Source organism: Amphiprion ocellaris, chromosome 17 (assembly GCF_022539595.1).
Source record: "Amphiprion ocellaris isolate individual 3 ecotype Okinawa chromosome 17, ASM2253959v1, whole genome shotgun sequence".
In the NCBI taxonomy this organism is placed as follows: domain Eukaryota; kingdom Metazoa; phylum Chordata; class Actinopteri; family Pomacentridae; genus Amphiprion; species Amphiprion ocellaris.
This window is the reverse complement of record NC_072782.1, coordinates 542,397-562,283: the sequence shown is the minus strand read 5'-3', so window position 1 is coordinate 562,283 and position 19,887 is coordinate 542,397. Positions and strand designations below refer to the sequence as shown.

General features: G+C 37.8%; 1 protein-coding gene across 2 annotated transcripts in view; it reads right to left on the bottom strand.

The window, feature by feature from the left end:
• Positions 1 to 19,887, bottom strand: part of il11ra (interleukin 11 receptor, alpha) — a 61,563-nt gene that overhangs the window by 4,783 nt on the left and 36,893 nt on the right. Inside the window, exons 2-11 of one of the 2 annotated variants that reach the window (XM_023289855.3) lie at positions 19,151 to 19,247; positions 11,849 to 11,915; positions 10,123 to 10,289; positions 9,385 to 9,499; positions 9,078 to 9,241; positions 6,518 to 6,681; positions 5,068 to 5,212; positions 4,563 to 4,655; positions 1,614 to 1,716; positions 249 to 358 (exon numbers count right to left, since the gene is read on the bottom strand). In XM_023289855.3, the coding sequence (XP_023145623.1) occupies positions 280 to 358; positions 1,614 to 1,716; positions 4,563 to 4,655; positions 5,068 to 5,212; positions 6,518 to 6,681; positions 9,078 to 9,241; positions 9,385 to 9,499; positions 10,123 to 10,289; positions 11,849 to 11,915; positions 19,151 to 19,247 (1,194 nt within the window). In that variant the 3' untranslated portion in view covers positions 249 to 279. The remainder of the gene's footprint in view (positions 1 to 248; positions 359 to 1,613; positions 1,717 to 4,562; positions 4,656 to 5,067; positions 5,213 to 6,517; positions 6,682 to 9,077; positions 9,242 to 9,384; positions 9,500 to 10,122; positions 10,290 to 11,848; positions 11,916 to 19,150; positions 19,248 to 19,887) is intronic. The other variant, XM_023289854.3, reaches the window with a different exon arrangement.

Genomic DNA, 19,887 nt, shown 5'->3' with positions numbered 1-19,887 from the left:
TGGCTGACTATCTGAAGGCTGGTTGTTTATAGCAGCTCTTTGAACATCTCAGCTCATACTGAGGGAGAACTTTCCTCTTCTCAGCTCAGCGGCCGTTTTTTTTGTTTTTAGAAATTAGAAAGAATCAACGCTTAACTAGGATTAAGTGGCTGTTAAATCAGATGAACAACCAGCATGTGTGGCCAACAGATTAACAACACATGCGCAGCAAAATGAATGAGAAGGAGGCAGAGAAGACGTGAACTAACTTAAACTCAACAGCTGCTTATGTGTCTCACTTTAGATGGGCAGGGACTTCATCTTGACCATGGAGGTGAGTTCCTGTTTGGTGGCGTGATGGCGCCGCCTCTGCCTCATCCTGGAGAATAAAACAGCAAGAGAACACCAGAGAAATATAAGATAAGATGAGATGGGAACAGATGAGATGAGATAAGATGAGATAAGATAAGTTAAGATAAAATGAGATAAAAATAAGATAAGTTAAGATGAGATGAAATAAGATGAGATAAGATAAGATGAGATAAGTTAAGGTAAGATGAGATAAGTTAAGATGAGATAAGATAAGATGAGATGAGATAAGATAAGACAAGATGAGATGAGATGAGATGAGATAAGATAAGATGAGATCAGTTAAGATAAGATGAGATCAGATAATATGAGATGAGATAAGTTAAGATGAGATAAGATAAGATGAGATAAGATAAGATGAGATGAGATAAGTTAAGATAAGATAAGATGAGATAAGTTAAGATAAGATGAGATCAGATAATATGAGATAAGTTAAGATGAGATAAGTTAAGATGAGATGAGATAAGATAAGATGAGATGAGATGAGATGAGATGAGATGAGATAAGATAAGTTAAGTTAAGATGAGATCAGTTAAGATAAGATGAGATCAGATAATGTGAGATGAGATAAGTTAAGATGAGATAAGATAAGATGAGATAAGATAAGATGAGATGAGATGAGATAAGTTAAGATAAGATAAGATGAGATAAGTTAAGATAAGATGAGATCAAATAATATGAGATAAGTTAAGATGAGATAAGTTAAGTTAAGATAAGATGAGATAAGATGAGATACGATGAGATAAGATCTACTTTATTCATCCCAGAGGAAGTTGTTTTGCCAAAGTACGACACAATAAAAAAAGGTTAGCAGAATAAACACAATTACACAGAGATTAGTAGTAAAATAGAAATTACAGAGAATATAAAGTACAAAAAGTAAATTTCTAAAAGTAAGAATGAAAATTAATAAGAAAAATAAAATAAGATAACACAGTAGAGATGCCTTAGGGCTGCTCTGGGGGTTCATATGCGTTCTGGAAAGCATCTTGAGACAATCTGACCTGTAATTGGTGCAATAGAAATAAAATTGAACTGAAGTGAATGTAAACTGTATGCTAATACTAATAGGAAAGATGAACAGAAAACGAACTGAAGCAAACAGATGTATTATACTAGAAAAGAGTCCGACAACATTACACATGGAAAATATGTTAGAAATGTCAGAAAAAGAAAAAAATCTAGAGTCAAAAAGAAAGCAGACCACACAGCTGTGGATGTGGTGTGGGTGTGTGTTTGTGTGTGTGTGTGTGTGTGTGTCTTACCACACTACAAAGACGAGGGAAAGGACCGTGGTGAGGATGACCACGGAGAACAAAACCAGGAGGATCACCAAACCCAGATTCCCTTCATCCTCGTGCACGGGATCTGGAGGGAGGAGGAAGGAAACAAACACAGAGGAGGTCAGAAGAGTTAGAGAATTCTGGGATGTCGAGAGAAGGACCAGGAGGAAAACTCAGACAACAATCCAGAGAGGAGATACAGAGACACAGAGGGTTGGAGACAAAGCTAGAAAGCAAATATAGACAAATAAACTCAGTCAGATGGATGACGGAGTTCACACGTCTCCTCTGTTTGTGTGTGAGCGACAAGAAAGGAAAGAAAAAAGAGTTTGTGCGTCTTCTTGGGTTTAATTGCCCTCTGGTGAGAAGTTAATTTTAAATCCACCATTATAGCTTTACACAAACATGCGTTTATTATCCAGAGAGGAGTAAACAACTGGCTTTCACACAAACAGAAAACAGCATTCTGAGCTGTGAAAGGACCAAAGCACATCAAAAATAAAAATGTGGGAATAAATGTGGCACTGACAAGTTTAAACAGATTTATGAGAACATCTGCAGATACAGAAGATCCACAGCAGACACAAATAGAAGAAGACATCTGGTCCACAGGAGACCAGCTGGAAGGACTGACGGCTTCAGTCAGAGCGACTCCAAACCCTCACGTCTGTTGTATACTGTATGTACTTGTTGAATACGCTGCATGTGTGTGTGTGTAATTCAATTCAATTCAATTTTATTTATATAGCACCAATTACAGGTCAAATTGTCTCCAGATGCTTTCCAGAACCCAGATGAACCCCCAGAGCAGCCCTAAGGAGACAGTGGCAAGAAAAACACCCTTTAACAGGAAGAAACCCTGAGCAGAACCTGGTTCTTTATGTGGGGGATTATTCGTGTTTTTTATATGAGGGTTCTGGGGAAATACTGTTAACTGTTTGATTTCTATGCCATACATCAGAACGAGGTCAATGGTGTGATTAAAACTATGAGTTGGTTTCTTTGCATGTTGAGTCTAATATTGAATTAAAAGCAGTCGTAAGGCTGTCACTGTCCACGTCAACATGAATGTTAAAGTCACCCACAATAATCACTTTATCTGAGCTGAGCACTAAATCAGATAAAAAGTCTTGTACTTGCTGTGTACTGCATGTGTGTGTGTATGTGTATATGTACTTGTGTACTGTATGTGTAGATGTCAGAAAGCTGCTTTTTTATTCTGTGTTTCTGTAAACTGCTGAAGCTTCCATCCAGCAGCATCGTAGAAAACACGACACCCTGCAGCTGTAATTTACTGTAATTATGTGTAATTTGGTGATGAAGCCGTGTACGAGGTACGTGCACGGTTCTATCCAGACTGGAATAAGTGTAAACACAGATTACTGCTGCAGTAATGAAAGATGAGCTGAAAACATTCTGCTGTAATTCAGAGTTGCCCTGATCCAAACCAAACCAGACTTTTTAGGGTGTATCAGTATATTTTCTACAGAGGTGTACAGCGGTCCCTCGTCTATCAGGGGCTTATGTTCCAGACGAAAATCTGCAAAGTAACGGCCATATTTATTTATACTTATTTTATATATATTTATTTATACAGGAGACAGAGGAGACTGATGCTACAGTCTCTGAGCCAATCGGAGCCCAGCGCTGGACGCTGAATATTTTATTTATATTAAATGTTCTTTTAATATGTTCTAATTACTTTTTTAAATATATTTTTTGTATTGTTTTCATTTTTTATGCTAGAAAATGCTTATTTTACCACTAAAATAATTAAAATAACGTAGTGATGTCAGAGCCGGTCAATGACTGAACTGTTTGCTGCAATGCATCATGGGAGTTCAGGGTACTGGGGGTTTAAATGTCATTATTGTGGTTTATGTTAGTGTTCCAGCGTTAGTAGTGTTTGTGTTTTATTGTGTTTTTGTGGTTTAGTCAGCCTAGTTAGTTTGGTTCAGTGTTCTGTTGTCAGGGAAGTGTGTTTGATCACTTCCTGCTCTCTGTATGTCAAAATAAAAGTTCATCAACGTTCATCAATGCAGCTCGCCACAATAATAAATATATGAAATACCTATATACCGCAAAATCCTGTGATATAACGAAGAATCCACCACACCAAATGAAATTTAAAAATCTGTGATACAGTGAGACCACAGAAAGTGAACTGTGACATGGTGAAGGCTCACTGTAGAGTCAAACAATAAACTGTATCTCCAAGTTTAAACCTAATTTTACAGCTGCATGTCTGTTGTTTATTAGTGGAAACTCTGAAAGTATTGAACACATAATTGGAGCCTCAGTGGTGAAGTCCAGGACCAGCTAGATTTGGATTTAGCTGTTCTTGTCTTTGTGCTGACTGGAAGAGGCTGAATGAGAACAGCTCATATACCCAAAAGAAACGGTTATGTTTAAAACATCATAATGAAATATGCTGTATTCTGTCTATGAACTGTTTCCTGATTTACAGCAGCTCTGGAGTATGAAACTTTTAACTGTATTTTTTTTGGCTACCATTTCCAGCTAAACATTTGTCCCAGTTTTGCTCTCTATCAGCAGACACTAATGTTTTAAACAGGAATGAAACAACAGCGTTTCCAAACTCATCCAACCTTTGATCAGCTGGACTATGTGATTAATCTCACCTCATAATGAGATAATGGATGTTTAGCTTCTGAATGGAATGATGTCAGGTTTTACTGTCTGACTCTAAAACAGCTGCTGACGTACGCTAATAGTAGCAGCAGACACACTGACCACTAGAAACACTGAGATTAGTGGTAAAACCAGAACAGAGCAGCTGCATGTTTACTAGTGAGGGTTTCAGTAACACATCATTCAGTAAATAAACTACTGTTGACCTCCAGTATCAGCCCTGCTCTCCTGAATATAAACATAATGGAATCATCATTTAGAGCAGGATATGAGTCTTACTGTGAGACTTTGCAGTGGAGGTTTCAGGCTCTGTGTTGACGGGGAAAAAATAGTCTGAAAATCCATCGTCCACAGGGTCAGGGGTGGTGTAGACTGTAACACACACACATGTGCACGTTTTTAGGAATCTGTTCAAGTCAGTAGCAAAAAATACACACAAAGTACAAAGAGTTGTTAAAAGTTTTAAAAAAATATCTCAAATTCAAAGAGATTGGAGTTGAAAAGTAAACTATGTGAGATCACTGATATAAAATTATAAATCAATTAGATCCGTCTCTTCTCCCATCACTGATCATCACGTTTTTATTTTCATTCCTTTTTCTGTCCAGTATTTTTATTAACTTCTAGCAATAATTGTATATTTTCTAAGACATTTGCTTCACAGCATATTTATAAAAGCACCTGTTTATTTAACTTGCATGAATTTGTTCATCTCATTCCATCTGCTGATTGTAAATGGATCAAACTGACTAAACATAGAGACATTTAGTATTATCTTCCTGACCTTCCCAGGGCCTGATGAGAAGCTGAGGAGTCCATTCACTCCACTGGCTCTCTGAGTTCACCTCGTCCCGGGCTCGAACCTGGACCTGGTGGATGTGACCGGCCAGGGCGTCGAATATCACCACCGAACTATCCTCAGAGTAGATCTGATCCAAAGAGAAAGACATGACGAGAAATGAGCAGACAACCTTGAAAAGAACGGCATTTAAACAACAAAAGAAAGATCAGATGGAAAACAGCTCTGAGGAACTTCACCATCAACATTTCATTTATTTCGCTCATCGTTAGCGTAGGTTTAGAGCGAGGAACCAATTTAACCCTCCTGCTGTCCTCATTTACAGCACCAAAACATATTAAGATAAGTCCTTTATTTCTCCCCACGCCAGGGGAAATTTCCATTGTCACAACAGCCCATGCAACAGTAGACGTAGTGATATGAACAAAACAACAATAGAACAGTAGTAACAGTATTTACAATATATACAAGGGTGAGAGATGAGGATAAAGTGGCTTAAAAGAAAAAAATAAAGTTTAAAAGTGCAAAGATGTGCAGTGCAAGAATTGCTGTGCAAATTTTATGGTTTGGGGTGGTAATGATATAGTCCAGTTTATGTTAACATCAGCCAGTGATGCTGATATTGTTTCCTTGTCTGAAAAAAATCCAAAAATTCAGCAAATAAATTCCCCAAGTTATTATTATTATTTATAAAAATTTGCAAAATCTTCAGGAAGAAAATTCCTCAAAAATTTCCCTTAAAAGTTATTTTTTTAATCCCCAAATTTGGCAAGAAATAAAAATAAAAAGTTTTAAAAAAAAATTTAAATTTCAAATATTTTTCAAAAAATGAATAAAAATCTTCCAAAAAAATCCTAAAAATATCTAAAGTGATTCCATATACATCAGTAAAACTTCTAACATTTTCTTTAAGAACATTCAGAAAAAAATCAACCAAAATCCAGCGAAATTCACTGGATTTTGATTGATTTTTTTCTGAATGTTCTTAAAGAAACATTTTTTTAACATTTATTTTTTTCCACCAAAAAATGTTCAAAAATTTCCCAAAAATGTTGAAAATGTGGAAGTTTTCACTGTGAAAATATGTTTTTTCCCACATTTTCAAACTTTAAAATGGGTCAATTTGACCCGCAGGATGACACAAGATTGTTGTTTATGGTTTAATGTTTTTATTGTTGAATTCATCTGTTGGGCGTTCATTTGTAAAATCAGATGGTTGTGAGCAGATTTTTATAAATCTAATCAACAGATCCTATTAGATTTCTAAACTTTGCATTTTAAAACCACAGAGAGGAGACAGGAAACTATCAGATTTCCATTTGGTGGTGAAATGTGGAGAACTTTACTGGTCCAATGTCTCAGATATAACTTCTATATTCTGTGTTAGAGCTCAGTTTAGTCCAAACCCCACCGACACTGGGCCTCCATTACTGACCTCTGACCAGTACATGGAGCCCTGAGGCCGGTATCTGATCTGGAACATGAGGGGGAAGGCATCGTGCAGCGGCCAGGAGGAGGGGAAGTTCCATGACACGTTCAGCCTCTTTGGATATCCTTCCAACTGCTGAGCCAACACCGACTCTGGAGGGTCTGGTTTCACTGCAAAGACACAAAGAAAATCTGCTTCAAGTTTTTCCACCGGGTTAAAATACAGCAAAAACACTGTTTGAACATAAATTCTCAGGCAGTTTTACTTCTTAAGTGCTTCCATTACGTAGCAGCAGAATGACTTCTTGCTATTACTTCCAACCATCCATTCATTCTGTGAAACTTTTATCTCTTTATTTATATTTTAACAGTTTTCACACCACCATGTCAGAACAGAAGGTAGAAACATTCAGTAGACGCTACAGCTGTTGTGAAAGGAGTCTTCAGGAGCAAAGTGAACGTGGTGCTGACAGAGAGGCAACAAAGAAAGATAACTGAGGTCATTATCTGTGGGCTGAAAGGGCTTGGTCACTCCGGCTGTCAGGACAAATAACATGCAGACATCAGGACATGTTTCAAACAAAGTGACTGGACGTGTGATCATCCTCAGAATGAGCTTCCATTCATGTGTAGTATAGAGATATCTGGATTAAAATGAGCGCTTCATATCCACATAGGGAGTGTGTCCACTACTATAAACATTACTGCTACTCTGGTTCTACAGAGAACCTTTAAATAACATCCTCGATACGTTCCTGTACACCAGGGGAGTCAAAGTCATTATTCAGCCCAGTCTGATCTCCAGTAAAACCAGTAAAATCACAGCATAATAACCTAGAAATAACCACAACTCCTAATGGTTCCTCTTAGTGCAACAATGTTCACATTTAAGGAAATATCTTTTTACTAAATATCATGAACAACCTGAAATTTATGAAGGAAAATAAATTCAATTTCAGCAACATTCAGCTTCAGTTTATCACTTCCACATTACAACTTCCAGGTCACAGAGTGTCTACAAAGGAACACAACATTTAGTCACCTGGAACTGAACCAGAGAGGATTTTACTGGAGGATCAAAATGACAAAAGTCAGACAAAAAAAAGACAAAAAACAACAAAAACAAGACAAAATATTCCGAAAATGAGACACAAAATGACAAAAACAAGAAACAAAACGACAAAAAATGAGACAAACGACACAAAACAAAACAAAAAGAGACAAAATTAGACAAAAAAGTTTCAAAGCAACAAAAAAATGGACAACACAAGTGAGACAAAAAACCCCACAAAATGACAAAAATGACACACAAAATAGCGAACAAAGCGAAACACAAAATGACAAAAATAAGACAAAAAACAGAAGTGAGAGAAAAAGGAAACACAAAATGACAAATACGAGAAACAAAACGAGAAAAGCATGAGACAAATGTCAAACATCAGACAAAAAACCGCCAAAAAAACAGACAAAATATTACAAAAATGAGACACAAAATGACAAAAGAACAATGAACAATCTAGTATTTTACTTTATAATCAAAACAACTTGTCATGGTCTAGAAATGATTTTAAATTTATAGTTTTACTAATTTACAATCTACAGTTAATGTCTTCTCTGGAATTTTTACACTTTGAGGGCTGGATTGGACCCTCTGGAGGACCGCTTTTGGCCCGCGGGCCTCATGTTGGACAACCCTGCTGTAGAGAGAACCTTTAACCCTTCTGTTGTCTTCATTTACAGGCACCAAAAAATATTTTTTCCTTGTCAAAAAAAATGCAAAAATTCAGCAAAAAATTTCCCAAAATTTCTGAACATTTGCAAAACCTTCAGGAAGAAAATTCCAATAATTTCTTCAACATTTCCCTTAAAAGATTTTTTTTTTTTTTTTTAAAGTCAGCCCAAATTTGGAAAGATAATTCTATTAAATATTTTCCAAAAAATTTGTAAAAATCTTCCAAAAAATCCTAAAAATATCCAAAATGATTCCATATATATATCAGTAGAACTTCTGATATTTTCTTTAAGAACATTCACATAAAAATCAGTGAATTTCACTGGATTTTGGTTGATTTTTATGTGAATGTTCTTAAAGAATTTTTTAAAACATTTTTTTTCCACCAAAAAATGTCAAAAGATTTCCCAAAAATGTTGCAAATGTGGACAGCAGAAGTTTCACGGTGAAAACATATTTTTTCCACATGTCCAAACTTCAAAACGGGTCAGTTTGACCCACAGGACGACACGAGGGTTAATTAACGTCCTCTATACGTTCCTGTACATGCTGGGACAGGGAGGGATAGACTCTAACTCTAGACTCTAATAAACCTCCACACTGGTCCTCCAGCGCTGCTAAAGACTGACCCCTGAACGCCATGAAACTGAACCTTTTCAACAAGCGGCTTTAATTGCGTGTGATATCACAGCTGGAAAAATATTAACGGGGAACGGCCCAGCGGCACCGTGAGCCAATCACAATAGCAGGTTTGTGAATACTACAGCAGCCTGTTGGAGCAGAGCTGCATGGAAGGAGGAACATCTCCAGGTCTACTCTGTCAGTGTGATCTTACGGAGCTTGTGCAGCTGAAAGCGGACATATGTGGTCTCAAAGCCCAGGGCGTTGGTCTCCGTGACCCTCAGGGTGTGGATGGTCTGCCAGAAGGCTGGGTGATCCACGTCACAGTGCTTACGGGAGAAGTCCACGATGCACGGCCTCCACTCCTGACCATTCCCCCTGAAACACCAGAAAACATGAGATTTACTGTGACAGAGCGGGTTCAGTCTGGGGTACAGCTCAGTCACAGCGCTCTATATTTAGCCTCCTTACTGCCTCCCAATGTGACCTTCATGGTTTCAGCTGCAGTGAGCGGCTCTCACCTGAAGGAGGCGTTGTACTCGGCTGGCAGAAAGGTCTTCACTGATTCCAGCCAGGAGCAGCGGACATGAGTGTGATTGGGCACTTGACAGGAAATGCTGAGCAGCCCGGGGGGATCTGGGGGAGTCAGACGGAGTTCATGGTCAGGACACGGGGCAGTTTGGTGTTTAGGGGGGCATTTAGACGCTGTAAAGTTTTATAATGATCTCTGTCTTCTCCTTCGGTCTGTAATGAACTGATCTCTGCCCTGCTGTTCCTCTCATGACTCTGAACATATTTCAGAAGAAGCTTGTCTACCGCCGTGGAAAACTCCCTGGAAAAGGAAACCACTTAGGGAGCTGCTTCCTGTTAGAGACAGCTAAAGGAAACGGAGGGCTTTGTCTATGAGATGGAGGATAAGAGTGACTTCCTCTGAGGACCAGTGGGGCTAGCAGGGTTTAAACAACACAAAACTATCATTAATTACATGTTAAGAAAGAAAACTCATTCACTAAAGGGGGGAACAGGAAGAAGACAGAGAAATATGTTGTGATGAATTCCTGAGTGGAGAGGCTTTTTCTGATGAATTATCCACCGAATGAGGGGAACTGGAAGAGATGCTGTTTATGGGACCAACACACTGGGGATGAAGCCTGTTCTGGATGCACAAAATAAAGTCTGAAAGCTGCAGTCCCCTGGCAGACACTAAATGTACTAAATGCACAGTAACTGTGGACCTAAATGAGTCCAACAACACTTACGGCCCAGCCTGAGTCTGACCGAGTGGAGGAGGAGCCCCCGGTCGTCATAGCAGCTGTAGTTTCCCTGTGCTGATTGGTCGACCTGCAGCAGGACTAGACTTCCATCTGATGTCACTCGGTGCCACGGCAACGCTGAGCTGCGGTTGAGACGCCAGACCACCGGTATCCTGGATGAAGACATGTTAGACTTCAGTTATTATCCTTTTTTTCTAGATTGGAGTTTCTATATATTTTTTTGTTTTATGTATTTATTTTTGCTCTTTTTTTCTATCTTTGGGTCTTACAGGGTTAACAACACTATTCTGAGGACCAAACATCGCAACGTGGATGGTAGGACTTTGACTTGAGCAGCCAGGCTGACCTTATTCTGTAACACGTCCTAAGAAAACACCACAACAAACACTGGGTGATTCCAGATTCCTCCTCCAGCCTGTGGAGCTCAGCTACAAACACATCTATCCAACTGAGGAGGAGTTGGAATCACAGCAAAACTAAAGAAGTAATTCCTTAAATACCAAGACACTCACACTGTTCTGCTATCGTTTCAAACCAGCGTTAACAGTTCATTTACTGGGTCTGTTTTCAGCTGTGGATTAATCCCCACTGGTGACAGAATAAAGGTCTGTTTCACCACATTCAGTTTACTGCAGACAATGAGGACAAAGGAGAGAGTTTTGGCAGCAGAGATCAGGCTGACTGGGACTGAAGCCATGAGGACAATTAGAAAACAGAAAACAGCTTCATCAGGCCTCAGGCCAGCAGAACATACCTGCTGGTAGATTCAGTTTACTGTTGGGTCTGTTTTCATAGAGTTTGAAGAGAATACGTTTCAGTTTTAGTGGAATATCTTTTATTGAATTTATTTATAATGATGGTTTGGCTGATGTTTAGTTTCTCTTCACTGATTAAGTTCAGCTTTATCTGGAACACAGCATCACTGCAGGGTGTCCTTTTTATTTTCATTTTGCTTTTGTTGCAGAGAAACTCTTCGACCCTGTTGGAAAATAAGCATGAACTAATTCCTAACAGTGAAACTTAACCCCTTGACGCCTGAATTTATTCACAATTAAATAAAAAACTTTTTTTGTGTGTTTTTGCTTTCCAGCTGATGCTAAAATATGTGGAGAATATTAATTTATCTATTACACATACAACAGATATATTATAATAATAGCAGATATATAATAATTAGGTCCTACCAGAAGGTTCTGAGGTACGTATTGAATAAACACAAACCAGCATTGAGGGAATGGATACGCTATCTAGGCTGCAGTCTCAATTAAAGTGGGATGATGCGAATTCGCAACAATCGGCGTTAAGCGGTAAATTTACTCTGTATGTCTTCACCCTCGTGTCGTGTGGGTCAAACTGATCCATTTTAAAGTTTGAAAATGTGGAAAAAAAATCTATTTTCACAGTGAAACTTCTGATGTCCACATTTTCAACATTTTTGGGAAATCTTTGAACATTTTTTGCTGGAAAAAAGAAATGATAAAAATGTTTTTAGTAAAATGTTTAAGGGAAACTTTTAAGGAATAATTGGAATTTTCTTCCTGAAGGTTTTGCAAATTTTCTGAAATTTGGGAATTTTTTTTGCTGAATTTTTGGATTTTATTTTTTGGCGCCTGTAAATGAGGACAACAGGAGGGTTAAATGTGCCAGATGTAGCTACTATTTTAAAAGCAGAACATCTCTGTGAGTCTCCTCTCTGGTTTTCTTCTCTTACCCGGTCGGTGACTTCCCACATGCTAGTGTCACATTGGAGTCCAAGCGGCCGTACTGCACGCCTGACACTGCAAACACAGACAGCATAAAACATTAAAGCACAGCATCGTCTGGAATCCACACATTTCATGCCGAGCATCTGCATCGTCTGTTAATGTGATTCAAGCGCCTCCATCTACAGTCTAGTCTGCAGCGTCACAATAACAAGACCATACAAGGCTGGGCTGGGGATCCTGCAGGGTAACAGTAGAAAGCTGCTCCAGGATGTTTTAGTAATGTTTATTATCATAACCATTAAAATAATACGAGTAGTAACAGTAAATCCACCTTTAATGAAGGACAGAGGAGCAGCTAAGGATTCAGGATTATTCATGAACAGGATACAGACTCTTAAACTGTAATCACACACATTTCTGATCTCAACATTGAAAATATTAGACATTATAATGTGACCAACACTCAAATCTGTCACTTTTACATGCTTTCTGCTTTAATTTGTGTCGATAAGACTGATTGATTGACTTTGAAAGGCTAAATATCGTCGGTGTTCTCAATGATAACTTCACAAAGACCAGAACTATAAAAGGACACAATAGATGCACTAATAAAGATAAAATTAGCCAGTCCTCTTCACATCTCAGGGATTCAAAATATTCACATTTAGCACCATTATCTGATGTATAATGCTACTCCAGAGAAGGGCAGACTTTGTTTGCTGTATAATTTAGGTGAAGTTGAGAATGAGGTTCATTTCATGTTTGACAGTCCTGTATATGAAGATATCAGGGAGGTATTTTTCAGGAAGATGTCCTCTGTTTATTTGGTTGGATGACCAAGAAAAACTAGAGTTATGTTTCAGAAGAGGAATCTTTTTCATGGCAGAATATCTTTGCCAGGCCTGGGATAAAATACACCATATTTTGTTTGAGAACTGAGCAGCAGAATAATGTGTATTTTGGACGTATTGCTGCAATGCGAGTATATTGGTGTCTTGTAAACCCATGAGGTTTAGGCACGCTTGTGTGCATGATATGAAAATAAAGTAATCAATCAAAAATAAGAGGTTAAACTTGGAAGGAGGAGGCCTTTAAAAGTGGAAACAGTTGTGGTAAAGTTGGAGAAATCGCCAGTTGATTTGCTGATGTTCTCAGCTGTTCTGTCTCCAGTCTAAAACTGTTTATTTGGTGCTTTTAACCCTCCTTTTGCCTTCATTTACGGGCACCAAAAATATTGTTTCCTTGTTTAAAAAAATCCAAAAATTCAGAAAAAAATTCCCCAAATTTCTGAAAATTTGCAAAACCTTCAGGAAGAAAATTCCAATAATTCCTTAAAAGTTATATTTAAAAAAAAAAAAAAAATTTGGCAAGAAAATTCTTCTAAATATTTTCAAGAAATAAGTAAAAATCTTCCAAAAAATCCTCAAAATATCTAAAGTGAAAACTTCTAATATTTTCTTTAAGAACATTCACATAAAAATCAAGCAAAATCCAGTGAAATTCGCCAAAAAATAAAATCCAAAAATTCGGCAAAAAAAATTCCCAAATTTCAGAAAATTTGCAAAACCTTCAGGAAGAAAATTCCAATTATTCCTTAAAAGTTTCCCTTAAAAATTTTATTAAAAACATTTTCAACATTTATTTTTTTCGACCAAAAAATGCTCAGAGATTTCCCAAAAATGTTGAAAATGTGGACATCAGAAGTTTCACTGTGAAAATATAATTTTTTCCCACATTTCAAACTTTAAAACGGGTCAATTTGACCTGCAGGACGACAGGAGGGTTAAAAACCTTTACGGCAGCAGCATTAATTAGAACTATTTTTACTCAAGAAACATCTACCCAGAGCAGGACAAACTAAACCTCCATGAACTCTGGTGGAAATGGACCTTTCTGATGTGTTTATCTCCTAAACTGTCACAAGCTTAAACTCAGCAGCAAATAATGTGTATGAACTGATGTCCAGGAGGCTGAAAGTGACAGGAAACAGTGGAATAAGCAGAACAATGTGCATCAGTAACTGACTATTACTGGTCCTCACACAGAACCTGGAGGTGGTGAAGGTTAGAGGGAATACTAAGTGCAGAGTGTACCTGAGCAAATATCTGTGGTGACTGCAGTAATTTGCAGAGTTGATACTCCATCTGCACCATGAGTGTGTGTGTGTGTTTAGCTTGGCTTCAGAAGGTGAAAGCTGGCATTTACTGTAGATCTGGAGTGGAAAAACATCAGCCTGCCACGCACACACCTTCATTAACTCCCAATCACTGAGGCATGCACACTCCCTCCTCCCTCAGGGGCAAATTATCTGCCCCAGGTCGGTGTTGTTGTTCCTTATTCCCTCACCTGTACCCTGTCTCCTTCAACAGCAGTGAAATGACGCTGCTCTATAAACCGGAAGCTCGATGTATTGTTGGGTCAGTGAAAAGCTGTGAATCTCCAGGGTAACACTGAGAAGCATTTCTGAGATGTTATTATTTAATTTGCTGTATTTCTGTTGGTTTTTCCTCCTACAATAACCTCGTGTGCCCTTCAGAGACCAGCTGAGTTAATCCTAAATTAAACCTGACACATACCCCAGATGAAAGCTCCACTGAAGGTCTCTGAATGCTGGTTTTCATGAACATCACTTTATTGACCCTCTCTGCTGTCAGTGGCTGCAGAAAGTGAAGCAGATGGAGGAAAACGAAGCACAGCGCTCCACAGTGACTCTGTGGTTGCACAAATAGAGGAGAACAATGAAAGCTACTGAGAGCTTCCAAAAATAAATAAGCAAATGGAAGCTTGTTAATTTAGTGGTGGTCTGTTTGGGAAATATTTCATCATTTACAACAAAAGGAACTGGTCATAAATGTGAACTACTAAAGCTGTGTGATGTTAGAAAGAGATGTCAGGAGGATGCAGCAGATCCACAGGAAGTATAAAGAGATGGAGTGGATTCCTACACCTCGTTCTTCTTCATGTGCTTCTGCTGAATCTGAATTATTTTCCTTTTAGGAAGTTGATCACCGGGATCAGGTTACATGAAAATATCAGACAGGAATCTGCAACACGAGTAGACCGACGATTACACAAACCAAAACTAGAAGCTAAAGGTGAGGCCTCCAGGGGTTCAGGTAAGATGATCTTTTTGATCACAAAACCACACACATGTTCTAGACCAGAGGTGTCCAACATGCGGCCCGTGGGCCAAAAGTGGTCCTCCAGAGGGTCCAATCCGGTCCTCAAAGTGTAAAAATTCCAGAGAAGACATTAACTGCAGATTGTAAATTAGTAAATCTATAAATTTAAAATCATTTCTAGACCATGACAAGTTGTTTGGATCAGAAAGTAAAATACTAGATTGTTCATTGTTCTTTTGTCATTTTGTGTCTCATTTTTGTAATATTTTGTCTTGTTTTTGTTGTTTTTTGTCTCGTCTGTCCATTTTTTTGTCGCTTTGTAACTTTTTATGTCAATTTTTGTCTTTTTGTTTTGTTCTGTTGTTTATCTCATTGTTTGTCATTTTGTGTCTCATTTTTGTCACATTTTGTCTTGTTTTTGTCGTGTTTTTTTGTCTCGCTTGTGTTGTTTCTCTACTTTTTTGTCATTTTGTTTCTTGCTTTTGTCATTTATTGTCTCCTTTGGGACATTTGTGTAATATTTTGTCTCAGTTTTGTCATTTGTCCATGTTTTTGTCACTTTGTAACTTTTTTGTCTAATTTTTGTTTTGTTTCGTGTCCCTTGTGTCATTTTTTGTCATTTTGTTTCTTGCTTTTGTCGTTTTATGTCCGATATGTCTAATATTTTGTCTTGTTTTTGTTGTTTTTTGTCTTTTCTTTTGGTCTTTTTGTCATTTTGATCCTCCAGTAAATCCTCCATGGTTCAGTTCCAGATGACTAAATGTTGTGTTCCTTTGTAGACACTCTGTGATCTGGAAGTTGTAATGTCTAAATGATAAACTGAGAGAAGACAGAGAACAGAGAATACAATAATTGCAGATTGTAAATTAGGAAAACTATAAATTTAAAATAATTTCTAGACCTATTTTTTGTAAAGATTTCTATTTATGTCTTTGACTCCACTGTTTAGTTATTTTTTATTTTGGACATGTACATTACTTTTTGCACTAAGAACAGCATTCTCTGCTTTTGCACTATATTACCACTAGTACCATATATATAGTACCATATATTACCATTAGTAATTATCATGTTGCACTACTGTGTTCATATATTCCTTCCTAGCATGTAAATATTTATCTTGTACGTTTAAAAGGGAGAAAGTCATCCAGAATTTCATTGTGCACTGTGACAATAAAGCTTTCTAATCTTATCTTAAAAAGAGAGTTCATTAAATGCAAACACTTTCAGAATGCACTTTTTTTTTTAGCACTAAAACTAAAGGAAATATTAGCAGTTGAGGTCATTTCTAGGTTATTCTGCTGTGGTTTTACTGGTCCACTGGGCTGAATGTGGAACCTGGACTAAGATGAATTTGACTCCTCTGATCTATGGGAATATTGTGATTGAAATTTACCCTACAGTTGAATATTTGTCATCATTATTGTATCAAACACAGGACTGTTGTTCCAAGCGTAGTGCAGCTGCTTCTTGTTGAACCTTAGAAGGTTTTTAAAGTCATTCTTCTAATCTTTCTTTGTGTTCAGAATAAACCCAGACATAAATATTACGTGAGGTTTACTGAACCATTACTCAGCAATATTCAAATATTAGCGTCACATTCAGAAGTGGAGTTATATTTACTGATAACATCGGCTTTGTTAGCCAGGTACTGCAAAAAGTTGAGTCACATTCATAATGTAAAGTGATTATCAGTAATGACTGACTGTTGGTGCAGTTAATCAACTAAAGTTAGCTTCACATAGGGACAGGACTAACTGCTCTACAAGCCCCAGCAATGAAGGTCTCACTTCAGAGGGTTAAATAACAACAATTTAAATGAGTTTATTGGTTTTTTTAAACGTTTAATCATGTTTACTGGTAATATCTGTGGACAAACCCGTTAAAATCAGCTGTAGGGGGTCAAACTATCGCTGCCACAGCTGATCAGCATATTTCACATTTAGCATTTATTGGTATGTTTTCAACAAATTCACAATAAAGCATAATAATTCAAAAATGTGTCCTTTTTGATGCAGAATTCCACCTGCCCAGAGCACTAATACTAACACCTGCTAACACTTCAGAATAAATGTAGAAAACCCCTCCTATTGATCACATGTAAAACATAAAAACACATAAGATATTTCAGCTAAGTTCTGTTGGAGTTTGTGTTGTTCCAACAGCAGAAGTTTATCTGGGTTCCAACAATCAACAGTCGCTGGTTTAAGTTTCACTTTCTTTGACTCGTTAAGACGCTGTTAATTATACATTAACAGTTAAATAGCAATAAAATGTGGCTGTTGTGTTTTAAAGTTACACAATAGTGTCGCTATCAAAAGGATTAGTCATTCTAACGATGTCCACACAACCAGGCAGAGACACGAGAAACAGATTTATTCTGAAAATGTGATTAAACATGGATTCATATCAGCATAATCTCCTAAACTGAACCCTAAACTTAACTTAAACTATCTCCGTCCTTTTATTCAGCTTCTCTCTACAGTTTTAATTAGATTTTCTTTTTCCCTTTAACCGCCAAAACACACACTTCATCCTCCCTCTGTGTGTGTGTGTGTGTGTGTGTGTGTGTGTGTGTGTGTGTGTGTGTGTGTGTGTGTGTGTGTTACCTGGAACCCTGCTGTAATGTGTTGGCTGCTTTGAATGTGTGTATTCATGTTTTATTGGCAGTGAAGTACATTATTCCCCAAACCCGCAGCGTTCCACTCATATCTGCTCCTGCCTTTGGCGAGAGCGCCCAGACGTGTGCACGGACTCTCTCACACACACACACACACACAAAACCACACACAAGCATGTATTTAAGCACACACACAGACACACACACAGGAAGGCTGCAGGTTTCTCCAGGGTGGACGCAGAAACTGCAAGCTGGATGAAACTCAGTACTTTACAAACAATAAAAAAGAGCTGCTGGAGGGTGAAAGAAATGGAAGAGAAAACTCTGACAGCTTCACCTGAAGGGTGTCCAACATGAGGCCCGCGGGCCAAAAGCGGTCCTCCAGAGGGTCCAATCCGGCCCTCAAAGTGTAAAAATTCCAGAAAAGACATTAACTGCAGATTGTAAATTAGTAAAACTATAAATTTAAAATCATTTCTAGACCATGACAAGTTGTTTGGACCAGAAAGTAAAATACTAGATTGTTCATTGTTCTTTTGTCATTTTGTGTCTCATTTTTGTAATATTTTGTCTCATTTTTGTCTGATTATTGTAATATTTCATCTTGTTCTTGTTGTTTTTTTGTCTTTCTTTGTCTGACTTTTATCATTTGCCTCGTTTTTGTCATTTTGTGTTTCCCTTTTTGTCTCGCTTGTGTTTTTTGTCTAAGTGTCTCTTTTCTTTTCTTTTGTGTCGTTTGTCAAATATTTTTTGTTTTGTTTCTTGCTTTTGTCATTTTGTGTCTCATTTTTGTCTCATCTTTTATCCCCTTTTTTGTTTTATTTCACGTCATTTGTCTCATTTTAGTAAGATGTATAAATGATAAACTGAGGCTGAATGTTGATGAAACTGAACTTATTTTTCTTCAGAAATTTCAGGTTGTTCATGATGTTTTGTGAAAAGATAATTCCTTAAATCTGAACATTTTCAGAATGTACTTTTTTGCACTGAACCAAAGGAACCATTAGGAGTTGTGGTTATTTATAGGGTATTATGCTGTGGTTTTACTGGTCTGGTCCACTGGAGATCAGACTGGACTGAATGTGGAACCTGAACTAAGATGAGTTTAACCCCTGGTCTACAGGTAAGTGGTTCTTAGAGTTGGAGTAAATATCTGGGCTGATTTATGAGGGAGATAGAAGAACTGAGGTAGAAACAGAGAGTTAAAGGACCTTAAAGCTGACAGACCCTGAGATAAGAAAAGAAAGCCTCAAACAACAGGACTAGTGTTTGCTTACACATGAATTCAGCATTTTAAAAAGCTGCACATCCCAATAAAATGATAATGATCAAGGTTTTCCTTCAAAATATGTGTCGGAGCTTTACGGTAACCCTCCCTGTTTCTGTTTAACTGTTGGACACGTTTCCTTTCAGCTTTCTCCTGAAGTAGAACCTGAGACAAGCTAAGATAAGAGCACCCAGAATAGTCCACAGAGGAATCCAACCCTTAACACAATGATTTGATCATCTAATGCTACATAAATCCATCTCTCTGTGTGCAGTGTAGATGCACATGTGTGTTTTACCTTCATCAGTCCAAATCTGAGCACAACTGGAACGCAGCGACCAAGATAGAAACCAGATGACTGTCAGACACACAGGACTGGACCAAAGGCCTGGCATCTAGAAACACAGAGATGAGGAGTTATTTTACAGCCTAAAAGCTTCATCACAGAGCATCATTATCATAATCATCATTCTGATTCCATTTGGTGCAAGAAAATGGGCTGAAAGGAAAAATGTTTCCGTAAACAGCCTGAGTTTTTCATTTCTGTGGTCAATTTCCTCACTATAGAAGCTCCACGGCGAGGTAGAAACTGCTGGAAACAACATGTTCAGGTAATCAAGCTGCATGTTTCCTCCTTTTATTAGAAATCCGTATAACGAACTGGACTGTCCAAAAAAAAAGATGAATGTTCGCCTCGACCTCTCGCTGGTGGAACTGTGAAAAGACTTTCTCTAAATTAAAAACACATTTTCTATATAAAACAAAAGTGGAAATATGTTGGTAATATTTGGTTTTTTCGTTTCCACCGGCTGTATTTTCCCAGAAACTCTGGGAAAAGTAAAACTTCCAGTGGTGTTGGAGAATGATCCATCTTTCAGTTCAGTAAATCAGCCGAACACATCGCTGCAAAATAGAACCCAGATGTGCAGAAAGAACAGCGGAGCAGACACTATAATCCACTGTTTCTATGGTCTGATGGGGATAATATGGGATGCATTTTCTATCTCTCTAAATTTAAAATCAATGTATTGAAAT